This window comes from Hemitrygon akajei, chromosome 27 (genome assembly GCF_048418815.1).
Source record: "Hemitrygon akajei chromosome 27, sHemAka1.3, whole genome shotgun sequence".
NCBI lineage: Eukaryota > Metazoa > Chordata > Chondrichthyes > Myliobatiformes > Dasyatidae > Hemitrygon > Hemitrygon akajei.
Genome location: NC_133150.1, coordinates 35833095 through 35857735, shown reverse-complemented (window position 1 = coordinate 35857735; position 24641 = coordinate 35833095). Strand labels below are relative to the sequence as shown.

General features: G+C 43.9%; 1 protein-coding gene across 12 annotated transcripts in view; it reads left to right on the top strand.

The window, feature by feature from the left end:
• nfasca (neurofascin homolog (chicken) a) overlaps positions 1 to 24641 on the top strand; it is a 284189-nt gene that overhangs the window by 242281 nt on the left and 17267 nt on the right. For 8 of the 12 annotated variants that reach the window (XM_073030634.1, XM_073030633.1, XM_073030640.1 and 5 more), the window contains 5 exons: positions 8877 to 9032; positions 12765 to 12884; positions 13867 to 14019; positions 19633 to 19764; positions 22366 to 22414. In XM_073030634.1, coding sequence (XP_072886735.1) covers positions 8877 to 9032; positions 12765 to 12884; positions 13867 to 14019; positions 19633 to 19764; positions 22366 to 22414 — 610 coding nt within the window. The remainder of the gene's footprint in view (positions 1 to 8876; positions 9033 to 12764; positions 12885 to 13866; positions 14020 to 19632; positions 19765 to 22365; positions 22415 to 24641) is intronic. The other 4 variants (XM_073030643.1, XM_073030644.1, XM_073030642.1 and 1 more) reach the window with 2 other exon arrangements.

Below are 24641 nucleotides of genomic sequence, written 5' to 3'. Positions count from 1 at the left end.
GCATTGTGACATTACAGACACAGAGTACAATAGGACCAGGATTATTGGGCCATTTGGTTCTTGTCGATCAAGATGCCCATCTCAGTTAGTCTCGTTTGCCTATATTTGACCCATATCCCTCTGAGCATCCTTCTCTGACCTACACACTCACTTCCAAGGAGTTTACAACACATATTCTCAGCATTATTTCTTTTATTTGCTCAGTTTGTCTTCTTTTGCACGTTGGTTGCTAATCAGTCTCTGTTTATGCCTGTGTCTTTTGTAGATTCTATCGTATTTCTTTATTTTTCCTGTAAATGCCTGAAAGCAAATGAATCTCAAAGTAGTATATGGTAACATATATGTACTTTGATAATAAATTTAATTTGCATCTTTAACCATTTCCTATAAATGTACCTCTCTAAGTGTCTTTTAAGTGTCGTTATTGTATCACTTCCTCCGGCAGCCATTTTCATTTACAGACCATTGTCTCTGGAAAAATTTGTCCCCCAGGTTCCTATTAAGTTCTTACCCTGTCTCCTTAAACCTCTGCCCTCTAGTTCTTTATTCCCCACCATGCGAAAAAGATTATGTGCATTCACCCTCTCTATACCCCTTATGTTTTTTGTACCCTTCTATTAGATCACCCTTCGGTTTCCTACACTCCCATTTCCTTTCTGACAGCTTATTCCTGTTTAATCACTCCGTGCCAATGAAGTCTGGCAAATAGGTTTGACAATTATCATATCTTAAGGACCATGAACTACCTGTTCTGAAGTTAAAGGCCACATGAGTTCTTTGTTCTTCTCAGACTGCATCTCAACCAACACATTCTGGATGATATACATAGAGAAGGCAGAGGTTGATAGATTTTGGATTGGTCAGGGCATAAGGGGATATGGAGAGAAGGCAGGAGAATGGGGCCGAGAGGGAAATTGCATCAGCCATGATGAAATAGCAGAGCAGACTCGATGGTCAATGGGTGTAATTCGGCTCCTATACCTTATGGTCTTATGATTGGATGGTGTTGTACCCTATTTATTGAAAATGGATAAAACAACCCCAAGCTCAAGATTTCAATTAATGCGCTGATAATGGTGTTCTGCATTGAAATATGATTCATACCCACAAGAGGAGCGCAGTTACACTGTTAGTGTGAGGCTTTGATGTCATGGCAAAGATGTTTGACCTCTGATCATTCACAGTTCAGGTCACTAAACATGAATTCAAGGCCTCAGCTGAGGGGATGTGGTTACAGGATAAAGTGACTGTCATTTAAAACTGTAGTGTGTAGGAATTCCGTGTAGAGGGTGGTGTCTGGAATTCTGTAGTGTGGGAGGTTTTATTTATTTATTTATTGGGATACAGTGAGGAATAGGCCCTTCTGGTCCATCAAGCCCACCGCCCAGCAATCGCCCAATTTAATCCTAGCCTAATCACGGGGCAGTTTGCAATGACCAATTATCCTTCCAACTGGTAGGTCTTTGGACTCTGGGCTGAAACCAGAGCACTCGGAGGAAACCCACGCAGAAATGATGAGAACGTACAAATTCCTTACAGAAGGAATTGAACCTGGGTCACTGGTACTGTAAGGCATTGTGCTAAGCACTATACTACTGTGCCGGGCTGTGAAGGTTAGATTGCTAGGGATGCCTTAAGATACTTTGGAAAGTCAGTAAATTCTGGGCTCTGGAATTGAGACCTGGGGAAGATCACCCATGGTCATATTAAATGGTGGGCCAGACTTGAATGGACAAGTGTATGCTCCTTCAGCTATTTCCTGTGCATTTGTGTTCTCTGTATATTGTATACTGTCCACACAGCCTTGAATTGTCAGCTCAATATAAAGGAAAATATGTGAGCAATGCAAGACTGACTAATGAAGTACAGCCCATGATCCCACAGCTTCTTCCTACATAATGTAGAGCTCACAACAAGGAAAGGACCTCTGTGACCCCACGGGTGCATCCTGGGAAATCTGTACAATGCAGAACCTTTTAGAGAAAGCAAGGAGCAGAGTAGCTAGTGTAGGAATCCCTTGGGCTAACCAATAGCAAACTGAAATGTAGAATCCCAGGAGTAGATTAGAGTGGATGAGGCAGACTGAACCTCTGGGATGAAGTAAAAGTAAGAGCCTCATGAATGAAACAAAGGTGTTAGACTTTTAGAAATTCATGAGAACATAAACAATGTGCTAACTATATCAAGTTCCACCAGGGTTCTTCTGGAATATTGAGAAACTGAAGGACCTCAGAGTGAAAGTCCATTGAACCATAAGCAGGGCAGCGCAGGTAGGCAAGGAAGGAATAGAGGATACTGGCCTTCCTTAGACAAGACATTGGACACAGGAGTGGGGGTGGGGGTTATGCTCGATCTTTATAAAACCTTGATCAGACCTCAGCTGGAGTACTGTGTACAGCTTTATTCACCAAGTATAGAAAGGATGTTACTATGCTGGAGAGGTTGCTGAGGAGATTCACCGAGATGTTGCCCGGGTTGGAGCAGTTCTGTTATGAGGGGAGATTTGGAGATGCTAGGACTTTACTCTCTGGAATGGATGAGGCTAAGTTGGGACATGACTGAGGTCTATAAAATCGTGATGGGTATAGATGGTGCAGGCCGCAGAAAACTTGTCCGCATATGAATGGTAGATAGACTTTGGTTTAGGATAAGGGGGGAGAGATTTAAAGGGGAAATAAGGCAGACTTTCTTCACCCAAAGAATGTTAAGTATAGGTAGTTCTGCTATAACATAATTGTTTCATTCCCATGAAACCTTGTTTTAAAAGTTCACATTATACAAGAGTAGTCTGCTGTGGTTGCCTTTAAAGCACAGATTTTCCCAGTCACAGTTGTTCAATAAACGGATGCTGCCTACATAATGCAAATAGTGTTCCTTAATCCAGCAGGTGCAATATAACAGTTTTGTGTTATAGAAAGGTATTATAGCAAAACCACCTGTATCTGGAACTTGCTGTCTGAATGAATGGCTGAAACTGTGTCACTTCAGCAATTAAGACAAGTACTTGATTTGCTTAGGTGACCAAGTGCTGGAAGAGTACCCGCTGGTCAGTATTGACAAATTGGGCTGAATTGACTGTTTCCAGATTGCAGGCTTCATATCTCGAAGTGGCCTGAATGTCTCCGATCTTAATGAAGCCCAGCAGGAGACTAGACTGCATCTTATTTGTTTTACTTGGGCAATGAGAACGAAACTGACGTCCTGGAACAAGAAAGCAGGGATAGGTCTTGAGCTGTTCACTATTCAACATAATTATAACCCATCCTTGCCTCCTCTTATTCACTAAAAATATCCCATAGTTCAACCTTGAATTCATCTGCATTTGAGTATCCATTGTCCTCTGCTGCAAAGAATTCCAAAGTTAAAATCATTCCACATCTGGTATGGATCCAGTATTTACAACATCGATGCCACTAATGGATGTCTGAGAATAACACACATCTCCAGGAAAGGGCGGAACATTTCGTAAGTACATAGGAATTGGCCAGTTAAGAAAAGTTCTGGTGAGGAGTGGGCTCAATTCAGAGACAGAAGGGAGGAGGTAGACATGCCCAATCACCTGACAATGACCTTTACCATGCCACTTAAGTCACTCAACACTGCAAAACAGCAGTTCAGTCCAAACAGACAATCATAAAGAGAACTGCTTAATTCCTGACCTTAGGTAGGACAGTCTTTAGCTGATATTATTCACCGTTAAAAGAGTACCACTGATCAGAAATTTACTTTCAGAAATCTTAAATCAGCCTGGATGAGATTTGAGTTGAACCTGCTTTTAATTGGACCACATTTTGGTAGAACTTAGCAGTATCTGGATTCTAAGATTCTTGCTCATGCTAAGCACAAAGCTGTAAATTGGTGGTGAGGCTAAAAATTGAAGGGCGGATTTGGAATTAAATTAAGGAGTTCCCGTTTTCGACACAATTGCGGAATCACTTAGTTTTGTTCATGTCTAACACTGCTCATAATTATCAGCTGTACTGATGATTATCTCCATCAGAATCTTCAGATTACAAGGTGTTTTGCCCAAAATGGAAAGGTTATTCTGTGGAACTTTACTGAATAGATTCTATCCTGCCATTTGAGGTTGTCTGTTCTATTGTAAGTGGTCACCACTGGGATACTCAGGTTTAGTCTGTAACCAACCTTTGACTCCAATGGGACCATGAGACATAGAATTAGGCCATTCAGCCCATTGAGTTTGTTCCACCATTCGTGCATGGCTAATTTATTGTCCTTCTCAACCCCATTCTCCTGCTTTCTTCCTTTAACTTATGACATTCTTACTAATTAAAAACCTATCAACCACCATTTTAAATATACCCAATGACTTGGCCTCCACACCCATCTGTGGTAATGAATTCTACAGATTCACCACCCTCTACCTAAAGAAGTTCCTCCTTATCTTTATTCTAAAGGGATATCCTTCTATTCTGAGGCTCTGCCCTCTAGTCCTAAACTCTCCAACTATTGGAAACATCTTCTCCACATTCACTCTATGTAACCCTTTCAATATTCATTGGGTGTCAATTGCACCTTCCTATAATCTGGGGATTGGGGTGGGGAGATTGGCAGCACACTTGAAAAGTTGCTTTGGCTTTTGCTGTGATTGACCACTGCAGAACACACAATCTGGATGCCCCCAACCCCACCATCCGTAGGCACTTTCTACTCCTCCAACAGTCCAGCTTGATTTGAGGAGCTGGATTAGGAAACACTCTACATCTGAAAATCATTTGATCAGAAGCATCTTTTTGGACTTGTGTCTCAATCCCACTTTGATCTTCTAACCTTCCATCAGATTAACAAGAAGTAGGGAATTTCTGTACACTGACTCTACATGGATGCAACCTTCTTCATTCTTTCTGAATCTCTTTCCTCCACTTATACAGCTCTTTCCAATGTTCTCTGCTGGTAAGTGTATAAGAGGACAGGATGTGCTAGGATTAACTGTCCTAGAACCGGCCACATTTTTTAAAAGCACTTTGTATCCATTCCAACAGTCCAGTCTGATTCAGAACAGTTAGCTTAGGCAGCATTCCCCTCAGCTGATCAACTGACCAGAAGTGTCCTTTTGGACTCCTGTCTGCATCCAACCTTGTGTTTTAAAGCACAACATCCCAGTGTGACTGAGTTTGTAACACCACCGAGTATCCCTTTTTTGTCTGGATGCCTTAACACCTCTGAATAATTGCTTGTTACAGTACTGAGTGTCCTATTGCTGACTACTTGTGTAACAGTACCGAATTTTTCAGAACTGACTGTGTGTTTAACAGGAATGAGTATCCCAAGCAACAAACAAACCGTTGGATTAACTCGATGGGTCAAATGGCATCTGTGGGGTGGGGGGGGGGGAGAGAAATTGTCAACATATCAGGTCAAAACCTGAAGCGTCAACAATTCTCTTTCCTTCCCCCCCCCCCACCCCTACCCACAAATACTGCTCAACTCCTTGAATTTCTCCAACAGATTGCAAATGTCTACTATACTAGAAAATATTGGCACATTGCAATAAAACTTCAGTCCTAGAAATTAGAAGTTTAATGAATGGGAGCATGCCAGTCAGTAAGAAAAACTAGGCTCTATGTCTAGTTAGATTTAATTCTATATTTGTGAAAGAATATGAGGACCCCAACAAAAAACAATGTGATTTACTTACCCTTTGCTGAGAAACTAGAAATTGCTCTTTTGGTCCGACTTGTAGAAGCTTTGGTGCGTGTGTGCGTGCGTGCGTGTGTGTGTGTGTGTGTTTGCGTGTGCATGTATATATAAACTCAAATCCATTCTGAAATACAGGAGGTGGCTGCATGCTGTCTAACACCATCAGTGAAATGCAAGTGAGCGGGCATGTTGTAGCTCTGTGCTGGAGCATGGCAGCGCTTGACCATGGAATGATGCCAATATTTTGTAAGATGCTTTTGCAACAAGGGCAGTCACTGTACTCATTCCCCATTTCCACTCTCATTCATGTATGGCCTTCATCAGCATGTTCTAGACTTGCAAATTCACTACTCGTGGCGGAAGTGCTTCTATTTGCAAATAGAATGAACCAAGTTGTAAAAGGGATTAAAACAAGTGCTGCCAATTAACAAGACAGTGCATCCTTTTGACAAGCTACAAACAGCAGGCATTTATTGTAACTTTTAACAGAATATGTTTTTTGAATTTAATTGGAATGTTATTTATAGAACCATGACATGTTTACAAAACTTTAGAGTTAATCACTTTGCTTCCATGTCTAAAAAATGAATGGTGGTTTATTTGTTAGTTTATTAATTTAAAAATAATAAACCTTAACATTATTTTGCAAGTAATACACTTGCTGTCCAGACCAGAATGGAGTAAAGTAATTTGTATTGATAAAGGAATTCATGGTGTTGATTCAGCCTGTGTGGAGCTTCAGAAAGGATGATGTCTCTTTAAACGAAACTGTTTATTGATTGCCCTCTTGTGTGCAGTGTGGTGATGCAGTGATGGCTCTGGACAGCCAGTTATCAGGTTGGATGACACTCTGTTTCCCCCGAAATAACCTCACACAATGCAAGACCAGTGGACGTACTGTGAGTGTGCCTCACACACTGACGAAGACTTTGCTCTGTGAATCAGTACGATTCCAATGGCTTCTGCTGCTACCTGGGTCTCCCAACTTCTGATTATTCACAATGCAAGGACTTTTTTCTTCTTGCCAGTTCAGTTCACTCATGCAGGTCAACTCGCAGTCTTCTCTCAGGAACATCTGGTAAGGTTACCGTTCTCCAGTGTTGTCTTGGAGAAGATTGTTAGAATCCTCTGTGGCAGAACTGGGGGAAATATAAGAACAGTAAAATATATCTATATATATATAGTGGGACCTTTTCATTTTCTTTCTGTATTTTCGTTTTTTCATTTATAGAACATTACAACACAGGCCCTTTGACCCATTATGTTAATCAGTGCATTCCAGGCCACCACCACTCTATGTAAAATAACTTCCCTTGTACTTTCCTACTCTCATCTTAAATATATGCCCCCTAGTATGAGACACTTCATAGAACACAGAACACTACAGCACAGTACAGGCCCTTCAGCCCACAATCTTGTGCCAACTTTTTACCCTAGTCTAAGATCAAGCTTACCATTCTCTCCTAAACGCCCTCCATTTTTTTCTGTTATCTACATGCCTATCTTAGAGTTTCTTAAATGCCCCTAATGTATCTGCCTCTACCACCAGCCTTCGCAGGGTATTCCACACACCCACCACCACTCAGTGTCAAGACCTGGAGAAAAAAACATTGCCTGTCTCTCTCAATCCATAGCATAATTTAATTCATTTCTATCAAATCTGCTATCTTCTATAATTTTTTTTTACCTTTCATAAGAATTAATTAAGCTAAGGTAATGAATATGCTTGATTACCTGAACATCAGAAGGAACAATGTCCAATTTGCCATGGGTAAGCAGCACATGGGCCAGCCAGTGGCAAGGGGAGCGGATATGATGAAATCTCCATTGTACAAGTCTAGATCTGACAACCCAACCCTAGAGGTGTCATTCTCTAGCTGATTCATGCTGACTGGCTGCAACAACCTCCCCGTTATGCAGAAAGAGAATCCATACCCACACAAAACAACTGAATAATCATCGAACACACAACAGAGCTTGTCACAAGACACATCTCAGTGGAAGGGCCAACCAGCCCACACTAGCAACAAAGCCCTTGAAGCCAGATACCGCAGACTTAGTCTGATGGAACTCTGGATTAAGCTGTTCTCCAATTAATACTGCTGTTCTATCCCTTACGCCTGTACCTCCTGGACAGTTCGTGGTTTACCTCAGAATATCTATTGGCAATCCTAATCTAATCATGCTCAGTTAAAGCAACAAATTCCACCCAGGATTCAACTCCCTGATTTTTTTTTGAATTCTCTTAGCTTGGTAAATGGCCGGCTGGTGGCGCAACAGCATCAGCGCCGGACTCCGGAGCGAAGGGTCCCGAGTTCGAATCCAAGTCGGGCCACCCCCGAGCATACTTTCCATCCGTGCCGGGTTGAGCATCGAGCTAGCCACTCGGCCTCGTTAAAAAAAAACAAAAACAAGGGTCGAGTCAGGAACGTTCATACCGTCACCCGGTTAATCCGAAAGGAGACCGATCCTGGCATCACGCGCCAGACAAGAATGGCTGACTCTCTGGTGCGACACGCTTAAAAGAAAAGCTTGGTAAATATAAATTAACTCTTTCCTGTTTGGTCTCATGACCACTTTCTATTTAGGGCTTCCTTCCACCTCCTGGGGTTTTGGCTTTTTGAGCAACTCCAGACATTTGAGCACAACATCTAAGTCGATGCTGCCTTAGGGCTCAGCTGGAGGGCCCAGCTGTCAAAGACATTTCCAATTTGGTGTGAAATGGAGACCCTCTTCTGCCTTCCCAGCTGGACAGAGCTCCACTCAGATTTAGGGCAGGGATTTTCTCCTGCCTTCCTGTCCAATAGTAATCCTGGAGGCAAGGACAGCAATTCAGATAATCTGGCTCTTATCATGCTGTTGATTGTGCTATGAGCTAATTGGCTGGCATTCATTTTACACGGTAACAACATCCTTAAATAAAGCTGCCAAAATCATGATCAAAGTATCTGCTTTACTAAATTTAGAACATGTACAGCATAGTACAGAGCCTTTGGCCCACAATGTTATATCAGCCTTTTAACCTACCTCAAAATCAATCTAATGCTTTCCTTTCCCCACCTCCATTTTTCTTTCATCCATGTCCCTGTTCAAATTTCTCTTAAAAGTTGTTAAGAGCCATCAGTACATCCCAGGATTAGTGTCATTTTCAATTCAGCCAGGTTACGGTGATTCAATTCTGCCGTTTCTCTTTTTTTTTCCTGCCTTCGTCTCAGTCATCTCAGGATTTATTCCCATGCCAACCATCTCAGCTGAAACCAGCATAACAACCGAAGCCACTACCACCACCACCACCACCACCAGCGTCGCGCCCCCGACCACCACCGTCACCGAATTCGTTCCGCCAGCCGTCACAGGCACTCGTATATATGGTATCTGATCTTTGCTGGTACTATTAAGTCTTATATCCATGATGAGTGTAAACATTCTCTGAGCTGTTGCCACCAATCCCATTGAATTAATTGGTGCTTACATGTTCAAGCACCTCTGGTTTTGAACGGTTTGTCATACGAAGAGCGTTTGTCATACGATGGCTCTGGGCCTGTATTCACCAGAGTTCAGAAGAATGAGGGGTGATCTCAATGAAACCTATCGAATGGTGAAAGGCCTTGACAGAGAGGATGTGAAGAGGATGTTTCCTACGGTGGGAGAGTCTAAGACCAGAGGACTCAGCCTCAGAATAGAGGGGCGTCCTTTTAGAACGGAGATGAGGAGGAATTTCTGTAGCCAGAGAATGGTGAATCTGTGGAATTTATTGCACGGGCAGCTGCGGAGGCTGAGTCTTTATGAATATTTAAGGCAGAGATTGATAGATTTGTGATTGGTCAAGGCTTGAAGGGAGACAGCGGAAAGATTGGAGATTAGGGGGAGAGGAAAATTGGCACAACTTTGTGGGCCAAAGAGCCTGTATTGTTCTGTAGCTTTTCTGTGTTTCTTTGTTTCTATGGATCAGCCATGATGAAATGAGGGAGCAAACTCGATGGGCCAACTGGCCTAATTCTGCTCCTATGTCTTCTGGTCTTGTGGTCTAAGGATTGATTTAAAATATAAATTAAAAACTGTGGAAACCAAATGTACACTGATGGTGCAGTGCAATGGAGTGAGTTTGCTGCAGGAAACAGTGCCATTTTTAAGGAAGTTTTCCAAGTGATAGTCTCACTGTGCTGTCACCTTCTCAGCAGTACCTAACTACCTGTCACTGTTAGCTCAATGACAGCTCAAACCCACAGCATGTGTTTGTAAGTCTAGCATTATGCTGTTCAGACAGGCATGCTACTTCTGAGTCTTCATAAGGCATTGGTCAGACTGTATTTGGAGTTTAGTGAGCAGTTTTAGGCCCACGTTTAAGAAAGGGTGTGCTGGCATTGCAGAGGATGGAATGGAAGGTTATAAGAATGATCCTAGGAGTGAAATTGTTAACTTTTTGTTTAACTAGGAGTGTTTGAGGGCGCTGGGCCTGTATTCACTGGGGTTTAGAAGAGTGAGGAGGGAGCTCATGAAGTCTACCAAATATTGAACGATCTAGATTGAATGGACGTGGAGAGGATGTTTCAGATAGTGGGGGAGTTTTGGATCAGCTGTCACAGCCTCAGAACAGAAAAACATTCCTCTAGAACAGAGATGAAGAGGAATTCCCTTAGCCAAAGGATGGTGAATCTGTGGGATTCATTGCCGCAGGTGGCTGTGGAAACGAAGTCATTAAAGCAGAGGATGGTAGAAGTTCTCAATTAGTAAGGGTATCAAACAGGGAGAACAGGGTTGAGAGAGAAAATAAATCAGCCATGATTGAATGGCGAAGCCAAATCGATGGGCCAAATGGCTTAATTTTGCTCCTGTGGTCTGCTGAAAACTATGCTGATACATTACGAGCATGTCTGCAGAGGCTTGTATTTAGTGTCCATCCCTGAACTTCCTCCTATAACTGCTGCAATCCACGTAGTGAAAGGGAGCCATTATATATTAATGACAAAGAATGCAGTGAACCAGTGAAGCACAAGATGTATCTAAAGCATCTAAGAATGGGAATAAACAGTCCACGTTTCGAGCCGAGACCTTCATCAGGACTCATTATTAAGTAATTATAGTGTGCTGCGTTTAGATTCGTGTTTGTAGATTTCAAGATGAAGCGCAGTAACAGCCTCTTCTGACCCATCAAGTCCGCACCAACTTTTCTTATCTTAATGTTCGTTCAAGAAATCACTTACCTGTCTTTCTTTTGTATTAAATACGTTGTAAGTATTTAATCATACTGTAACTATTATACCAAACAATATGACCTGGTACGGAACTGAATGGGACAATTTAACAGAATTTGTTGTTCTGGCTAATTGGATGAATTATTGAATCTCAGAAATTACAAGTACGCATATAGACGATTTAGTTATGTGGGTATTTGCCAGCAATTTACTGCAAAATCCATTCCAAAATATTTTCTTTTTGTGAAGTCTACATCTTTCGTATAGATGAAGAACATCTTAATTCTCCGGAGATTGTTAACCAATGTTGCAATATCTGCCAAATAACTGCTTGAATTTGTTTGAAGCAGGGATTTTTTCATTGCAATTAATGTGCAACCCAGTTCTGGGCATGGTATGTTGAAAGGACGACAAGACAATTTGCGGGGCACCAATAGCAAGAAACAAATAGCTGGAAGAACTGGCATCTGTGGAATAAAAGGTTTGATTGACATTTCAGGTCACAGCTCTGCACCAGGATTCAATAGTCTAAAAGATAGACCTCCACAGTTGCTGCCTGACCTGCTGGGGTCATCCAGTGATTTGTTCTTTGTTCCGGATTCCAGCATCCGCAGTCTCTTGCATCTCAGTGTGATTGACCAAGTTGGCACCATTACTGTGAAGAGCTGGAATAGTTTGCTTTGGCACAGTGAAAATTGTGCAGAGATTTTACTGGGGGCATTGAACATGAGCGTTGGGCTCTGAGAAAGTAAACAGGGATGAACTATTCTATCAGGCAGAAGGGTTTCTAGCCAGGAGGCAAATTGAAGATAAAGGGCAGAATAATTAGAGGGGATATTCAGTGAATAAGTTCAGCAAGCTTCTGTGGAGAGAACTGCCTACTTGAAAGGTAATAGAACCAGATTAAAGATGAAAGTTCCAAAGGAAACTCTGTAAATAACATCAAGAGAAAAGCTATATGAGAAGACCAGAGGAGCGGGGCAAATTGGAGACCTCCTACAGACAGCCGGGATAAAGTTACATTGGAAGACCAGAGGAGTGGGACGAATTGGAGACCTCAGACAGCCAGCATAAAGCTACATGGGAAGACCAGAGGAGTGGGACGAATTGGAGACCTCAGACAGCCAGCATAAAGCTACATGGGAAGACCAGAGGAGTGGGACAAATTGGAGACCTCAGACAGCCAGCATAAAGCTACATGGGAAGACCAGAGGAGTGGGACGAATTGGAGACCTCAGACAGCCAGTATAAAGCTACATGGGAAGACCAGAGGTGAATTAGAGACCTCCTGGAGACAGCCAGTATAAAGTTACATTGGAAGACCAGAGGAGAGGGTGGACAAATTGGAGACCTCAAACAGCCAGCATAAAGCTACATGGGAAGACCAGGGGAGAGGGGGGACGAATTGGAGACCTCCTACAGACAGCCAGCTTAAGCAGAATAGCTGAAGGTGCTGAGTGAATACCCCAGGCTTCAGTTGAACTCTGACAGTGAGGGTGACAGCTTGTTTGGAAGGATCCAGTGGTTATTTTTATTTAGAGATACAGAATACCTTCAGGGGCCTGCATCCAAAACCAATTAACCTATTAACCTGTACATCTTTGGAATGTGGGAAGAAACCAGAGCATCCAGAGGAAACCCACATAGACCTGGGAAGAACATACAGACTCCTCACAGACAGCTGGTCACTGATGCTGTGGCAGCATTATGCTAACCATTACGCTCCTTTGCCAGGTTTTGTTAGGCTTCTGGTCAAGGTGATATAATCCCACAGAAAGAATTTGTATTGTAGGCATGAACCCAACAGTGACTGGACAATCGTTGCATGCTCTGGTTGGGAATCTGACCTCTGCTCCCCTCCACCTAACTCTCTCTCTCTCTCTCTCTTTCTCTCTGATGCCTGTTTAGTGGAAGCTCCTGGTAGAATTTGGAACCTCACTACATCAGCAGGCAATGACTTGGTCAATATCACGTGGAATCACGATTTCTCGAGTGAAATGGCCGAGTTTATGGTTGAATACATTCACAGTAAGCACTGCTCTATGCTCTGTACACATGCAGCCATTGATCTGGATGGGACAGGAGTGCAGCGCTAGCAACCGCAGTTCTGCGTCCCAGTCTGGCCCTGGGTGGAGTCGCTGCTATACAGAACTACAGAGCCTTGCCCTTGTGGTATGGTCAGTGAGGAAGGGGAACTTCAGGTGGTGAGACACTGCTAGTACATGGTTGGAATTAAGGGGAAACATTATCAGTGGAGGGGGCACTGGGCATTTTACAGATCTCCGAGAGAAGAGTGGAGGGGTTGGAAAATAACCAGACGGGGTGTCATTTAAGAGGTCAGAAAGCCTCTGGAGTGGGATTTCTGACACTGGGGACTTGGGCCATCCCCAATACACCCCTCCACCCCACCACACACATTTTGGGTCCATTCACAGGAACAGCAGCACTATGTCCACTCTCCCTGGCCCAGTGGAAGGTCGGCAATGGGACCAAAGTGGGGGATCAGAATCGAAGTCAGCTCTTTAATGGCAACAGATGGTCCCTGTGTTACATTCAGCTCAAGAAAAGGGGAGCCTCATCTCCCCGTTGACTGAATAATCCTGATATTTGCCTGTCCCACTGGAGATGGCATCTCGATCAGCTCCAGTCAGCAACAGAAGGGCTAGAATCCCCCCCTAACCCCTCCGTGTGGGTACTGGTCAGCATGCTTTGTGGATTACACCCCTTTAGGTGATGACCCAGAACATAGCAGCTCTGCTGTCAAGCTGGTACTCCTGGGATAGATCGGAAGGTTGGTGATAAATGGCAGGAAGTGTGTAGCAGGAGGTCTGTTCTGGGCTGTGGGGGTGGGGGATGGAAGGCTCTGAGGAAGGGGTGGAGTGCAGGGAGCTTTGTCTCACCATCCTCACTGCAGGACAGAGTTGTAATGCTGCCCCCCCCCCCCCCCCAGCAGAGGCAGCCTCCAAGGAGTTGACCTGAATCTCTTGTCTCCTTCACGCACGACTGACAGGTAATGGCACGGCGAAACAGCAGCAGGTGAAGGTCGGTCAGAACTCTACCCAGATCCTGGGCTTAACGCCCGGCATCCTGTACAAAGTGCGAGTATACTCCGCCCTGTTCCCGTTCGTCACCAGCAACACCACCACCTTTGAGACCAGCCCAGGTGAGGTTGGACAAACCCTTGCACTTGCATGCCTGTGTGCCACGCTGCCCTCCCTCTGCACCTCCCACTGTCCTCCTGCTCACGGCACGGTGGAACCAGGCACGGGCACGAAGGCCAACGGAGAGTGCAGACTTTACCCTTGTTTGGCCGTGCATGGCTTGTCACTGCTCCTTGCACTAGGAGGTTGCCTGATAAAATCCAACAGGAAGAGTGGGCACCTCCTGATGGGACGAATCCAAGTCACCTAAAGCCGAGGTGGGACAGTGACCAGTGGAGCCAAACTCCATGAGGCAGGAGCAGTTTAGGGAGTTATTTGGCAAGGCCATCCTATTCCAGTCTCCTCCAACAGCATAAACATGATGTCCTCCTCTCATTTGTACCTTGAAACTCTTATTGTATGTTCATTCTTGACTCGCTGGGACATCAGGCATATGTGAAGAGTTGTATAGCACAGGAATAGGCCCTTAGGCACATCAAATCCATGCTAACCGTTGGACTTATCTATACTAGTCCTATTTATCCACATTTAGCTCATAAAATTCCAGTTCTCCAGATTCTCCTTGATGTACTTTTTGTACTTGAACATTCCTGTGAGGATAACTGCCTCCACCACCTTCTCAGCACCATGCCTCTGCGTTTGAAACTTCCATGTGCCCTCCCACCCCTCGAGGCTTTGCATCAGCAACTCCAAATAGGAATGTGTCCATTAGAAATAAAAATGGGAGATGGACCAAGGTCACAAGGCCACATCCTCCATGGCTCCAGTCGGTAATGACAGGGATGCAACTCAGACAGGAGCTTCTTCACAAACATGACTTTTGGGACATCCATGTAACCATATAACAATTACAGCACCGAAACAGGCCATCTCGGCCCTTCTAGTCCGATCCATCTTGGAACGATTGGTCCTTCTTTTCCCCAAACAGATTTTGCCCTCTCCAGGACCACCTCTTGAAGATTCTGTATGAAGGAGTGCCCCCTGATGTCACTAGTCTTTTATACATTATTTTAAGTAGTTTTATCATTGCTGCACATACAGAGGTACAGTGAAAAACTCTGTTTTGCCTGCCGCCCATACATTACATCACATCAGTACATTGAGGTAGTACAAGTGAAAACCAAGAACAAAGTGCAGAATAAAGTGTTAGTTACAGAGGAAGTGTGGGCAGACAACAAGATGCAAGGATATAACAGGGTAGGCTGTGAGGTGAAGAGTCCATCTTATCGTAATAGATAGACTTTTCCTATTCCTATGATATTTCCACAGTCTTGTCCCTCTCAGGTCTATTGTCCGCAGTGATTCAGAAGTTTACTAGCTTATTTAAACTTCCACTACACTTCCTCTGTGTCCCACATGGCTTAGCAGTGAGCTCTTTATGCCATTTAACAGCCAGACTGGTGCAGAGGAGTTGTTTCCTTCAGAATTCACTGTCCACAGCAATTCCTCCCGGGAATGTTTTGAAGGAAACCTCCAACCAGTTAATATTCCAGTATAGTATGCTCTCCCGCCCCCAACCCCACAAGTCCTGATTTCAGAAGCGTCTCCCACTCGCGACACCAAGCCGCTCCGTTCACCATGCTCTGCATGTATCATGGACCAAGCCTGCATGATGAAGGTGCAGGTGGCATCTGCTGTGCATGTGAGAGGGTGGGTGCGTACATTTACAAGTGCACGTCGTTACCTGTGGAGCTGTTGCTTCCTGCATTCTACCTGATTACTGTCCGAAATACCGGTGTAAACAACATGCATTTCCATCTGCTCCACAATACAACCTCATTGCCATTTCCTGCTCGATTGCCTGACTGCATTGCCAGTGGCTTTATCACATGATGGCTTTCTGCTGTAAGCACGTTTCTGTGTAAGTATCAGACAGCTGCTTGCTTATAGGACCTCTCTCAGCAAGTACTGGCATTGATAATGGTATTGGCTTATTATTGTTACATGTTCAAAGCGAACTTATCGAACTACATTCATGTCACCATAAACAACCCTGAGATTCATTTTCTTACAGGCAATCACAGTAAATACAAGAAACACACAGGGCAGAACCAATGTGCAAAAAAAAAGCCATGCTTTACAAAAAGAAAGAGAAAACAATCCATCGTGTACCAGGATACAATGAAAAGCTTATATCCTATTCATACAGATCAAATTATTGCACAGTGCATTGAAAGTAGAACAAGATATAGCAATAATATTGCAGAATGAAGTGTAACAGCTACAGATGCAGGTAAACACTAAAGTGCAAGATCATATCAAGGTAGATTGTGAGGTCAAGAGTCTATCTTATCATACGAGAGCCTGATCACAGCGGGAGTTTGGTTAAGAACAGTGTTGGTAACCGCAGTGTATGCTGAACTGTTGTCATCCATAGTTCACAGATGACAAGGGGGTATAGATCATCCAGATCGGGATCGGGGAGGACAGGGAGACCACAATCAGTTATCAGGTTGGGATTGGGCAGTTCAGTTATTGAAAGACCAGTAGGTGTCAGCCTGCTTAGTTTGATGTAGCTCATCATCTCTAATAGGGAGCCGGGACTTTGATGAAGCTCGCCAGGGGTGCATATTTGAAGCAGGCATATAATTTGATAGCTACGTAGCAAATTGAGTCAGGTGCAAATGCTGCCCTCACTGGGAAGGTCCTGTTGATTTTCAGAAAGATGCAAAACAACCCAGGAATGGTCACTGAGGCACCAGTCCAGAAAAGGTTCGTTTTCAATAATGTAGCATTAAAGTAAACATTGACATACCCTCGAATTTAAAGGTCAAGTCACCTGCAAAGTTTTATGTCCCCTCCATTTATCAATAAATGTTTTAGAACTACTGTAGTGAACTTCTGGCCAAAAAAAAAGCACCACTTTGAACATTGCTGAGTTGTTTTGGGGGTGATTTTGCCTCCTTCATGTTCAGTTGCTTCATTATTCAGTTTTACTTTTCAATGGTAAAAACCGGAAATGCTCCACAGATCAGACAGCATCTACGGAGAGAGAAACAGGGCTAACATTTCAGTTTGTTCCTCCAGCACCAGAGCTGGAGGAGTGGGAAAGTGCACGTGTGTTTCTTTGCGAAGATGGGGTGGGGTGGAGAGAGCGAAGGGAATGTCTGTGCTGGGGGTGGAGAGGACACAATCACTCCTGGTGCTGTCCAGAATTGGAACATTAATGCTTATTGGTTGTAGCTGATTTTTCTAGACCCGTGAGACACAGAACTCAGCAGATGCTGAAAATAGAACACGGAAGATCACATGATAGTGCAGGCTTTTAAGTCCACCATGTTGTACCATCCTTTTAACCTACTCTAAGATCAATCTAACCCTTCCCTCCCACATGACCCTCCATTTTCCCAAGGACCTATCTAAGAGTCTTTATTAAAGGTCCCTAGTGTATTTGCCTCTGTCACCACTGTGGGCAGTGTATTCCTCACACCCATCACTTTCTGTGTAAAAAGAATACTTCTGACATCCTCCCTAAATTTACCTCCAATCACATTAAAATAATGCGCCTTTGTATAGCCTTTTCCGCTCTGGGGAAAAAATCTCTGCCTGTCCACTCGATCTATGACTTTTATCTTCTTGTACACCTCTAACACGTGACCTTTCATCCTCATTTACTCCAAACAGAAAAGCACTAACTCACTCAAGCTATTCTTATAAGGCATGCTCTTCAATTCAGCAGCATCCTGGTAAATCTCCTCTGTACCCTTTCTAAAGCTTCCACATCTTTCCTGTGAGGTGACCAGAACTGAACACAATACTGGTGTTGTGATTTATAACCAGATTTGTATAAATCTGCAATATTACCTTCCGCTCTTGAACTCAATCCCCAACACACCACAGGACCTTCTTAACTGCCCTGTCAACTTGTGTGGCAAGGCTGAGAGATCTATGGATGTGGAACCTAAGATTCCTGGGTTTCTCCACACTGCTAAGACTCCTGCCATTAACCTTGTATTCAAACTAAAGATGAATTTGAGAGTATTCAGCAATTCAGACAGCAGCTGTGGAGAGAGAAACACCGGATTATTGTCATAGGTAGATGGCCTTACAGCAGAACTGGCCTTTTATAACTGAACCAGGAAAATCTGGTCATTTACCAATCCATTGTCCTTACTGCCCGTTTCCCTCTCTGTAACTTAACAAGTGTTCATTACCCACTCCTTGAAATGCTTATTCTATTTCTTATCCCAAAAATGCTGCTGGAGCTACTGAGTGTTATTTTTTTTTCCCAGTTTTTTTAATTTCAGGATTCCAGCATCTGCTTTACCACTGCACTTCAGTTAGCTGCACCCTCTGGTGGTGACTGTGTGTATTACTGTAGACTGCTGCAGACAATGTATGTCGCTCTTTGTATGCTGGAACCATCTGCTGCTTCAGATAGACATTGCAGTTCTGTTTTGTCAGAGCTGTTCTGTGTACCTGTTGTACCAGAGTTGTGCTGTGAAGCCCATTGGTTGTGCTAACAATCCATGCCATGAATACATGGGGTGATATTCTGCTGTACCAAGCAAGCAGTAGACTTGTGGAATGTTGCAGGTATACAACATATCTCGGCAAGTTGTTATGACAGAAGTTGTACAGAAGTGTGAAGAGATTCCTCTGCATCCATTCAGGCAACAGTACAGAAGGGATTTGAACTTGAATCCAAACACTATCCATTTTCACCCAATCCCAAGGATCCATTTCATTTTAGCTCCAAAAACCCACTGGTGGAATGCCGAGCCCTTAGTCCAGGGACTCAAGTTCAGGACACAGTGGTGATCGACACCTGCCACCTCTGACAGGGATGGTGTGCTTCAGAGCAGTTCAGAACCTCAGTGCTGGTGGTCCCCAGCACGGAAAGGAACCTGATTGTGAAGGACCTCAGAGAACCTCATGCCATTCAGGACCTTGGTGGACCTCATAGTGATGGTGTTGGCACTAAAGGACAGCATCCAGTTCCAACACCAGTTGGAAGGAGGTTTGTTCTGCTGATGTGCCATTATTGTTGCTGCTGCCGCTTGTGTTGTGCTGCTGAACGCGGTGGGCATGCTGAGCTGGCAACATTTCCAGGCTCCTTCCAGAGCATCCTCGGGTTGTGTCGCTCGTTAGCACAGCAATGCATTTCACTGTATATTCTAATGTACTTGTGATAAATAAATGGATTTTAATGAGAATCTCAGAATCCATCCCATATTGGCGGAGAGCCTTGTGTAAATGAGATGTGCATTGGGGTTCTGGTCGGTGGGAAGTTGAATCTAGGAGCTTTCACCATGGCAGCATGGAGATTTACCACATGGTGGGTTCCTCAGCTGCTCCTTTCCAGCAGGGCTGGAGAGGATATGCTAGGTTAGAATTAGCTGTGCCAAAGCAGGAAACCAAAGAGTCACTGACTTATCAAATAGGCTGTGATTACATGTGACGGAATAGTAAATTAATGAGCGGAGAAACAGAACACATTATAAACAAATTTATGAAGAATTTTTATGGCTATTTTACAAACAGGATTTTGAAACTCAGATCAAGGTTTGATTGGAAAGTGTTAACAATTATTGGTCCACTGTGGTCTCTTCAGATCAGTCCAGGAGATTACTGTGAGCAGATTCTCCCACATAACACCATGTTATTTTTTCCAGCCTACACCAACAACCATGTTTCCATCGCCACTCAAGGCTGGTTCATCGGCCTGATGTGTGCGGTGGCTCTCCTGGTCCTCATCCTACTGATCGTGGGCTTCATTAAGAGGAGCAAAGGAGGCAAGTACCCAGGTAAGAAGCAGAAACCGTAACCTTCCACTCCTCCCTGCTCTCTATTCTAGTGATCTCATTGGGTGAGGGCCTATCTGTCATTCACAAGGCCCTGCCTCTCATTCTTGGCTTTAGTTCCAACCAGGCAGCAGGGTGGACAGTTTCCTGATGATGCTAGCCTTGAAGACCTTCCACCTTGCCTCCATGGTGTGATTCTATTGGTCAGTGTCTTTCATCAGGGTGATTTGATTAGCAGTGTTGGCACATCCTGTTCTTTAGACATAGGCCGGTTAGATCAAGATCAGGCATTGAATCTCTTACCCATCTTTCTCGCAGTAACCCAAATGGAAATCTTTAGAACCATCATGTCAGGACATGTATCTTCAAGAGGAAGTTTCAAAAATAGATCAGTCTGTTAAAAGTTGATGGTGAGGGATTGATATTGTCCCTCCAATAGCTCTGGACCTGGATGGTGGACCTAGACCATTTGTGAAGCAGCAATAAATGTTGGTTTTCGTATTCTTCTTGCCCAAGGAATAAAGGAAAGCATTGGTCTCTGACACCATTGCTCTGTACAGTTTCATTGTGGCTGTGCGTGGAGCGGGATTTTAGAGCAAGTTCATCTGGTCCAAGATCTTCTCAATGTGCTCATGTTTCTGTGATGTCACGCATTCCCAGCCTTGTTTATCTGGGCTCAGAATGATAACTGGAGATGGGATAGGGTCAAGCACATAGTGGTGGGACATAAGAAATAGTCATCGGCCACACGGCCCCACAACACACTCCCCAGTTCAGTAACTCCCCTATAGCTCAACCATCTCCCACCTAAAAGAGATTAAAATATTAGCTTTATTTGTCACATGTGTATTTAAACATCAAAATAGCATCATTTGCATCAACGACCAATACAGTCCGAATAGTTGGGGACAGCCTGCAAGTAATGGCATGGCTCTGGTGCCAACATAGCCACCCACATCTTACTAACCTTAACCCATATATCTTTTTTGGAATGTGGGAAGAAAGCAAAGCACCCAGAGGAAACCCATGTGGGCACAGGGAGAGTGTGCAGACTCTTTACAGGCAGCAGCAGGAATTGTAAAGTCTAACGTTAACCACTACGCTACCATGCTTATCCTGATATTCCTTGGATCCAAAAATCATTTCACTAAAGGCTTGAATGTACATCTGATCCACCGGGCAAAAAATTCAAAACTTAAAATTTCTGAGGTTAGCTATTTCGTAGGCTGCGATTTTGGACGCAGGTCTCTACAGAGAAGTGGTTTCCGCATTGGAACAGCCCCAGTTGGTGGAGGTGGACTGACCATGAAATTCAGCTGGGCTCAGCTCAACTCAGGGCCTTCACACATCAGGTGTGCACTGACTGCTTTACTGATCACTAAGGTAGGAATGAGGAGGCGGGTGAGTGTATACGGAGAGTTGTGGCTGAAGGCCAAATTTCAGTGGTGTCTCTCCTGTCCTTGTCGAGCCAAGGCAGGCACAGTTACGCACCCTGTTTCAGAAACCGAAGCTCAAGGTGTTGACTGGAGATGGGATAGGGTCAAGCACATAGCGGTAGGACGTGAGAAATAGTAATCGGTCACGCAGGCCCCCCCAGCTTACTCCCCAATCCAGTAACATCACAGCTGGGCCTATAGCTCATCCATCCTCCCACCTAAAAGAGATTAGGGAGTATTGCACAGTCAGAGGTGCGATCTCTCAAATGAGACCTGAAATTGAGGTCACTACCTCTCTTTGAGGTGGCTGTATGAGATTGCATGTCACTGTTTCCAGGAAGATTAACACAATTCTCCCTGGTGTCCAAGCTAATATTATCGTCTCAACCACCAATTAAGAAAACATCGCCTGATCATAAGACATAGGAGCAGAATTAGTCCATTTGGCCCATTGAGTCTGATCTGCCATTCCATCATGAGTGATTTATTACTCCTCTCAACCCCATTCTCTGCTTTTTCCAGGTAACCTTGAACACCCTTACTAATCAAGAAATATCAAATTCTGCTTTAAATATACCCGTCTATTTCAATGAATTCCATTGATACACCACCCTCTGGCACAAGAAATTCTTCCTCCTCTCTGTTCTAAAGGGATGCCCCTCTATTCTGAGGCTGTGCCCTCTGGCCCTAGGCTCCCCTACCACTCGAAACATCCTCACCAAGTCCAATCTATCTAGATCTTTCAATATTCAATCAGCTTCAATGAGATACCCGCTCATTCTTCTAAACTTCAGCAAGTACAGGCCCAGAGCCATCAAATACATCTCAAGGCATTTTCCCCTTTGTTCCTAGGATCATTCTCGTGAATCTCCTCTGGATCTTCTCCAACACCAGCACATCAGTTCTTAGTAAGGGGCCCAAAACTGCCCTCAATACCCTAAGCATAGTACGTCCAAAGCCTCTGCTATATCATGTGGCTGTACGTGGGAGCTCCTGACCACATATTGTCTGTTGTACATTTTTTTACAGCAGTTGTCTACAGTACTTCATTAGCTGCAAAGGGCATTGAGACCTCTGGTCATTAAAGATGCAGTAGGGGCCAAGACCTTGATCGCATCATTTTTTCATGAATTTTAACACCTGCTCTCTTTTCTTTTTCTTTGTGCAGTTAAAACCACAGAAGAGAATCGGCCTTCACAGGATGACAATGGATACCTGTAGGTCATCACCTTGTGACTTATTGAAATGCTTCCAATGAGACAGAGAGTTTCACCTACCTCCAGCTTTCCTCCCCATCCCAGTGCTCCTGAGCCCAGCCATGGTTTGGCCAGGTTGCCTGATGTTGATGGTATGAGTAATTGCACAGTGCATGCACCCTGCCACACGGCACCACGTTGTTGTCTGTGGCTAGAAGGATAGCCTTACACTCAGTAAACCCAGGCAGGGATCATTCAGAGATCAACCCTTGAATTCATTCAATGGGAGCTGAGTTTAGTAATGTCCATCTGGCCCAAAGTCATTGTGCTGAAGCAGCTGTGTAACCTCAGTCACCTTACGTGCCCCAGAGATCTTCACGACAGGATCTTATTGGAAGTTCAAGTGTTCCATTGATAAATGGACTTTTTAGTATAGTTATATTGAAGTAGCAGTATGAATTCCTGCTACATGGTCTATCATCATTGTCCCACCCAGCTATGGCTTCCTAGCTCATGTAAAACACAAGCTGCAATCTAAAAGCTCCTTTGCTTTTCAAGAGACGGCAGCGTGTCGGGCAACAATTTGCAGGCTCGTTCAGTCAACTGCAGTAAAATGTATGAGATCTGTCTGCCTCCTTTGCAAAGACTGGGTCATTCCTTCAGTCAGCACTGCTACCACGTTGAGGAACAAATCCTAAGCCAGAACAAAATTATCTGCATACTTAGCATCTGTCAGCCAAACCACATACAAGCTCTGATCTTTTGTAGTCGATCAAAGTTCTCCCTCACAACTCTCAGACTAAGACTAAACTCATTCAAAGTTTTAGAGATACAAAATCCATTAACTTAATATGGAACATAACTAAATTGTTATCATGATTATTTCTATAAAATTCACCTTTTTTATAAGATAAAGAACATTTCCTTCAAATTATATGATTTAGTCTGGTGGTACAAAAACACTGATAGTAATGTCTGTAAATAAGTGTTTCAAACAATCAGCTCCATTCTTTAATGTTTTTTTTTCCATCAGAGTGACGTTCAGTAGTTGCACCCAGTTTTACATTTCATACCAAGGTTTGCTTAGTCTGACCATTCTTGCTGCTTGATCCATATTGGAATAAACAGTTTGAGGTACAGCGCAGCAAGGGGCCATTCAGCCCATCAGAACTGTGCTACCTTATGTATTATTTGGTGTCATGATTCTCCTCTCAACAGTTGTTGGTCGGACTCTTGTTCTTCATGTTCATTGCTTAAGACCATCTAGAGTGTGTTGAATGAGGGAATCCTAAACTTACACATTTGGTTCACACACCCATTCTGACTCCCTGCCCCTGTCTTCAGCCATTCCTGATCCCTGCCCAGACAGGACTTACTGGGAAACCATGAGAAATGGGAGCCTTGAACAAAGACATATGTGGGTTTCTATATAATATTGGCAAACTTGGCCCAGACTGGAAATTAAATTGCATATTCCCTCCGTGAGAACCTTATCTTTAATTTAGTTCCAGTTTCCATTGCATTCAATCCCTGATGTTTATGACAACAGTTATTTTGCTGTCAAGTCACCATGGACTGGTGTACAATTGAAGGTGGTTGTACTGCTGAAAAGAGTTCCCACAGAGCTAAATTCCTCCGTGAAAATAGATGGCAAAGCAATTTCATATAGAGATGCTTGCTATGTTGATTGAAAAGGACTCCTCTCTTTATCAGTTGAGCATGTATAATGAAGGAGTTTGGCATAATTCCCGTCATGTTCTTCTACCAGATCAGTGCATAGGTCATTAAATCATTTCAGTCATGTGTAACTCCTATTTCAGCCCTGCCAGCTTACACTTTCAACCCCTTCTGGGGTTGAGCTCTTGTCCGCTATGGCCAGTAAACTCCCATTGCATGCTTAAGGGTCAAGGATGACTGTAGAAGGTCTGATGAACTTTAAAGCAATGTGTCCAGCGCAGGGCCGCACTAACACATACTGTGCTCCTAGCCCTGGGTCATTTGCAGCCACTTTGAAACTTGCCTTGCTCAAGTTCTCGCAGGGATCAGTTAATTCATCTTAAGACAACAACTGGATCTGGTCCATTTATAGACCAGTGTACCTCAGGACACAGGGCTCATCTCTCCACAGATCCATTGGTGTTGGCAGCTGGGTAGCATTGGGATGTTAAAGTTGTCAAGTTTGAAAAAGTTCAATTTCAGTCCCCTCTCCTCTCCCTGCTTGTGAGGTGGTGATTTTGCCTCATTCATT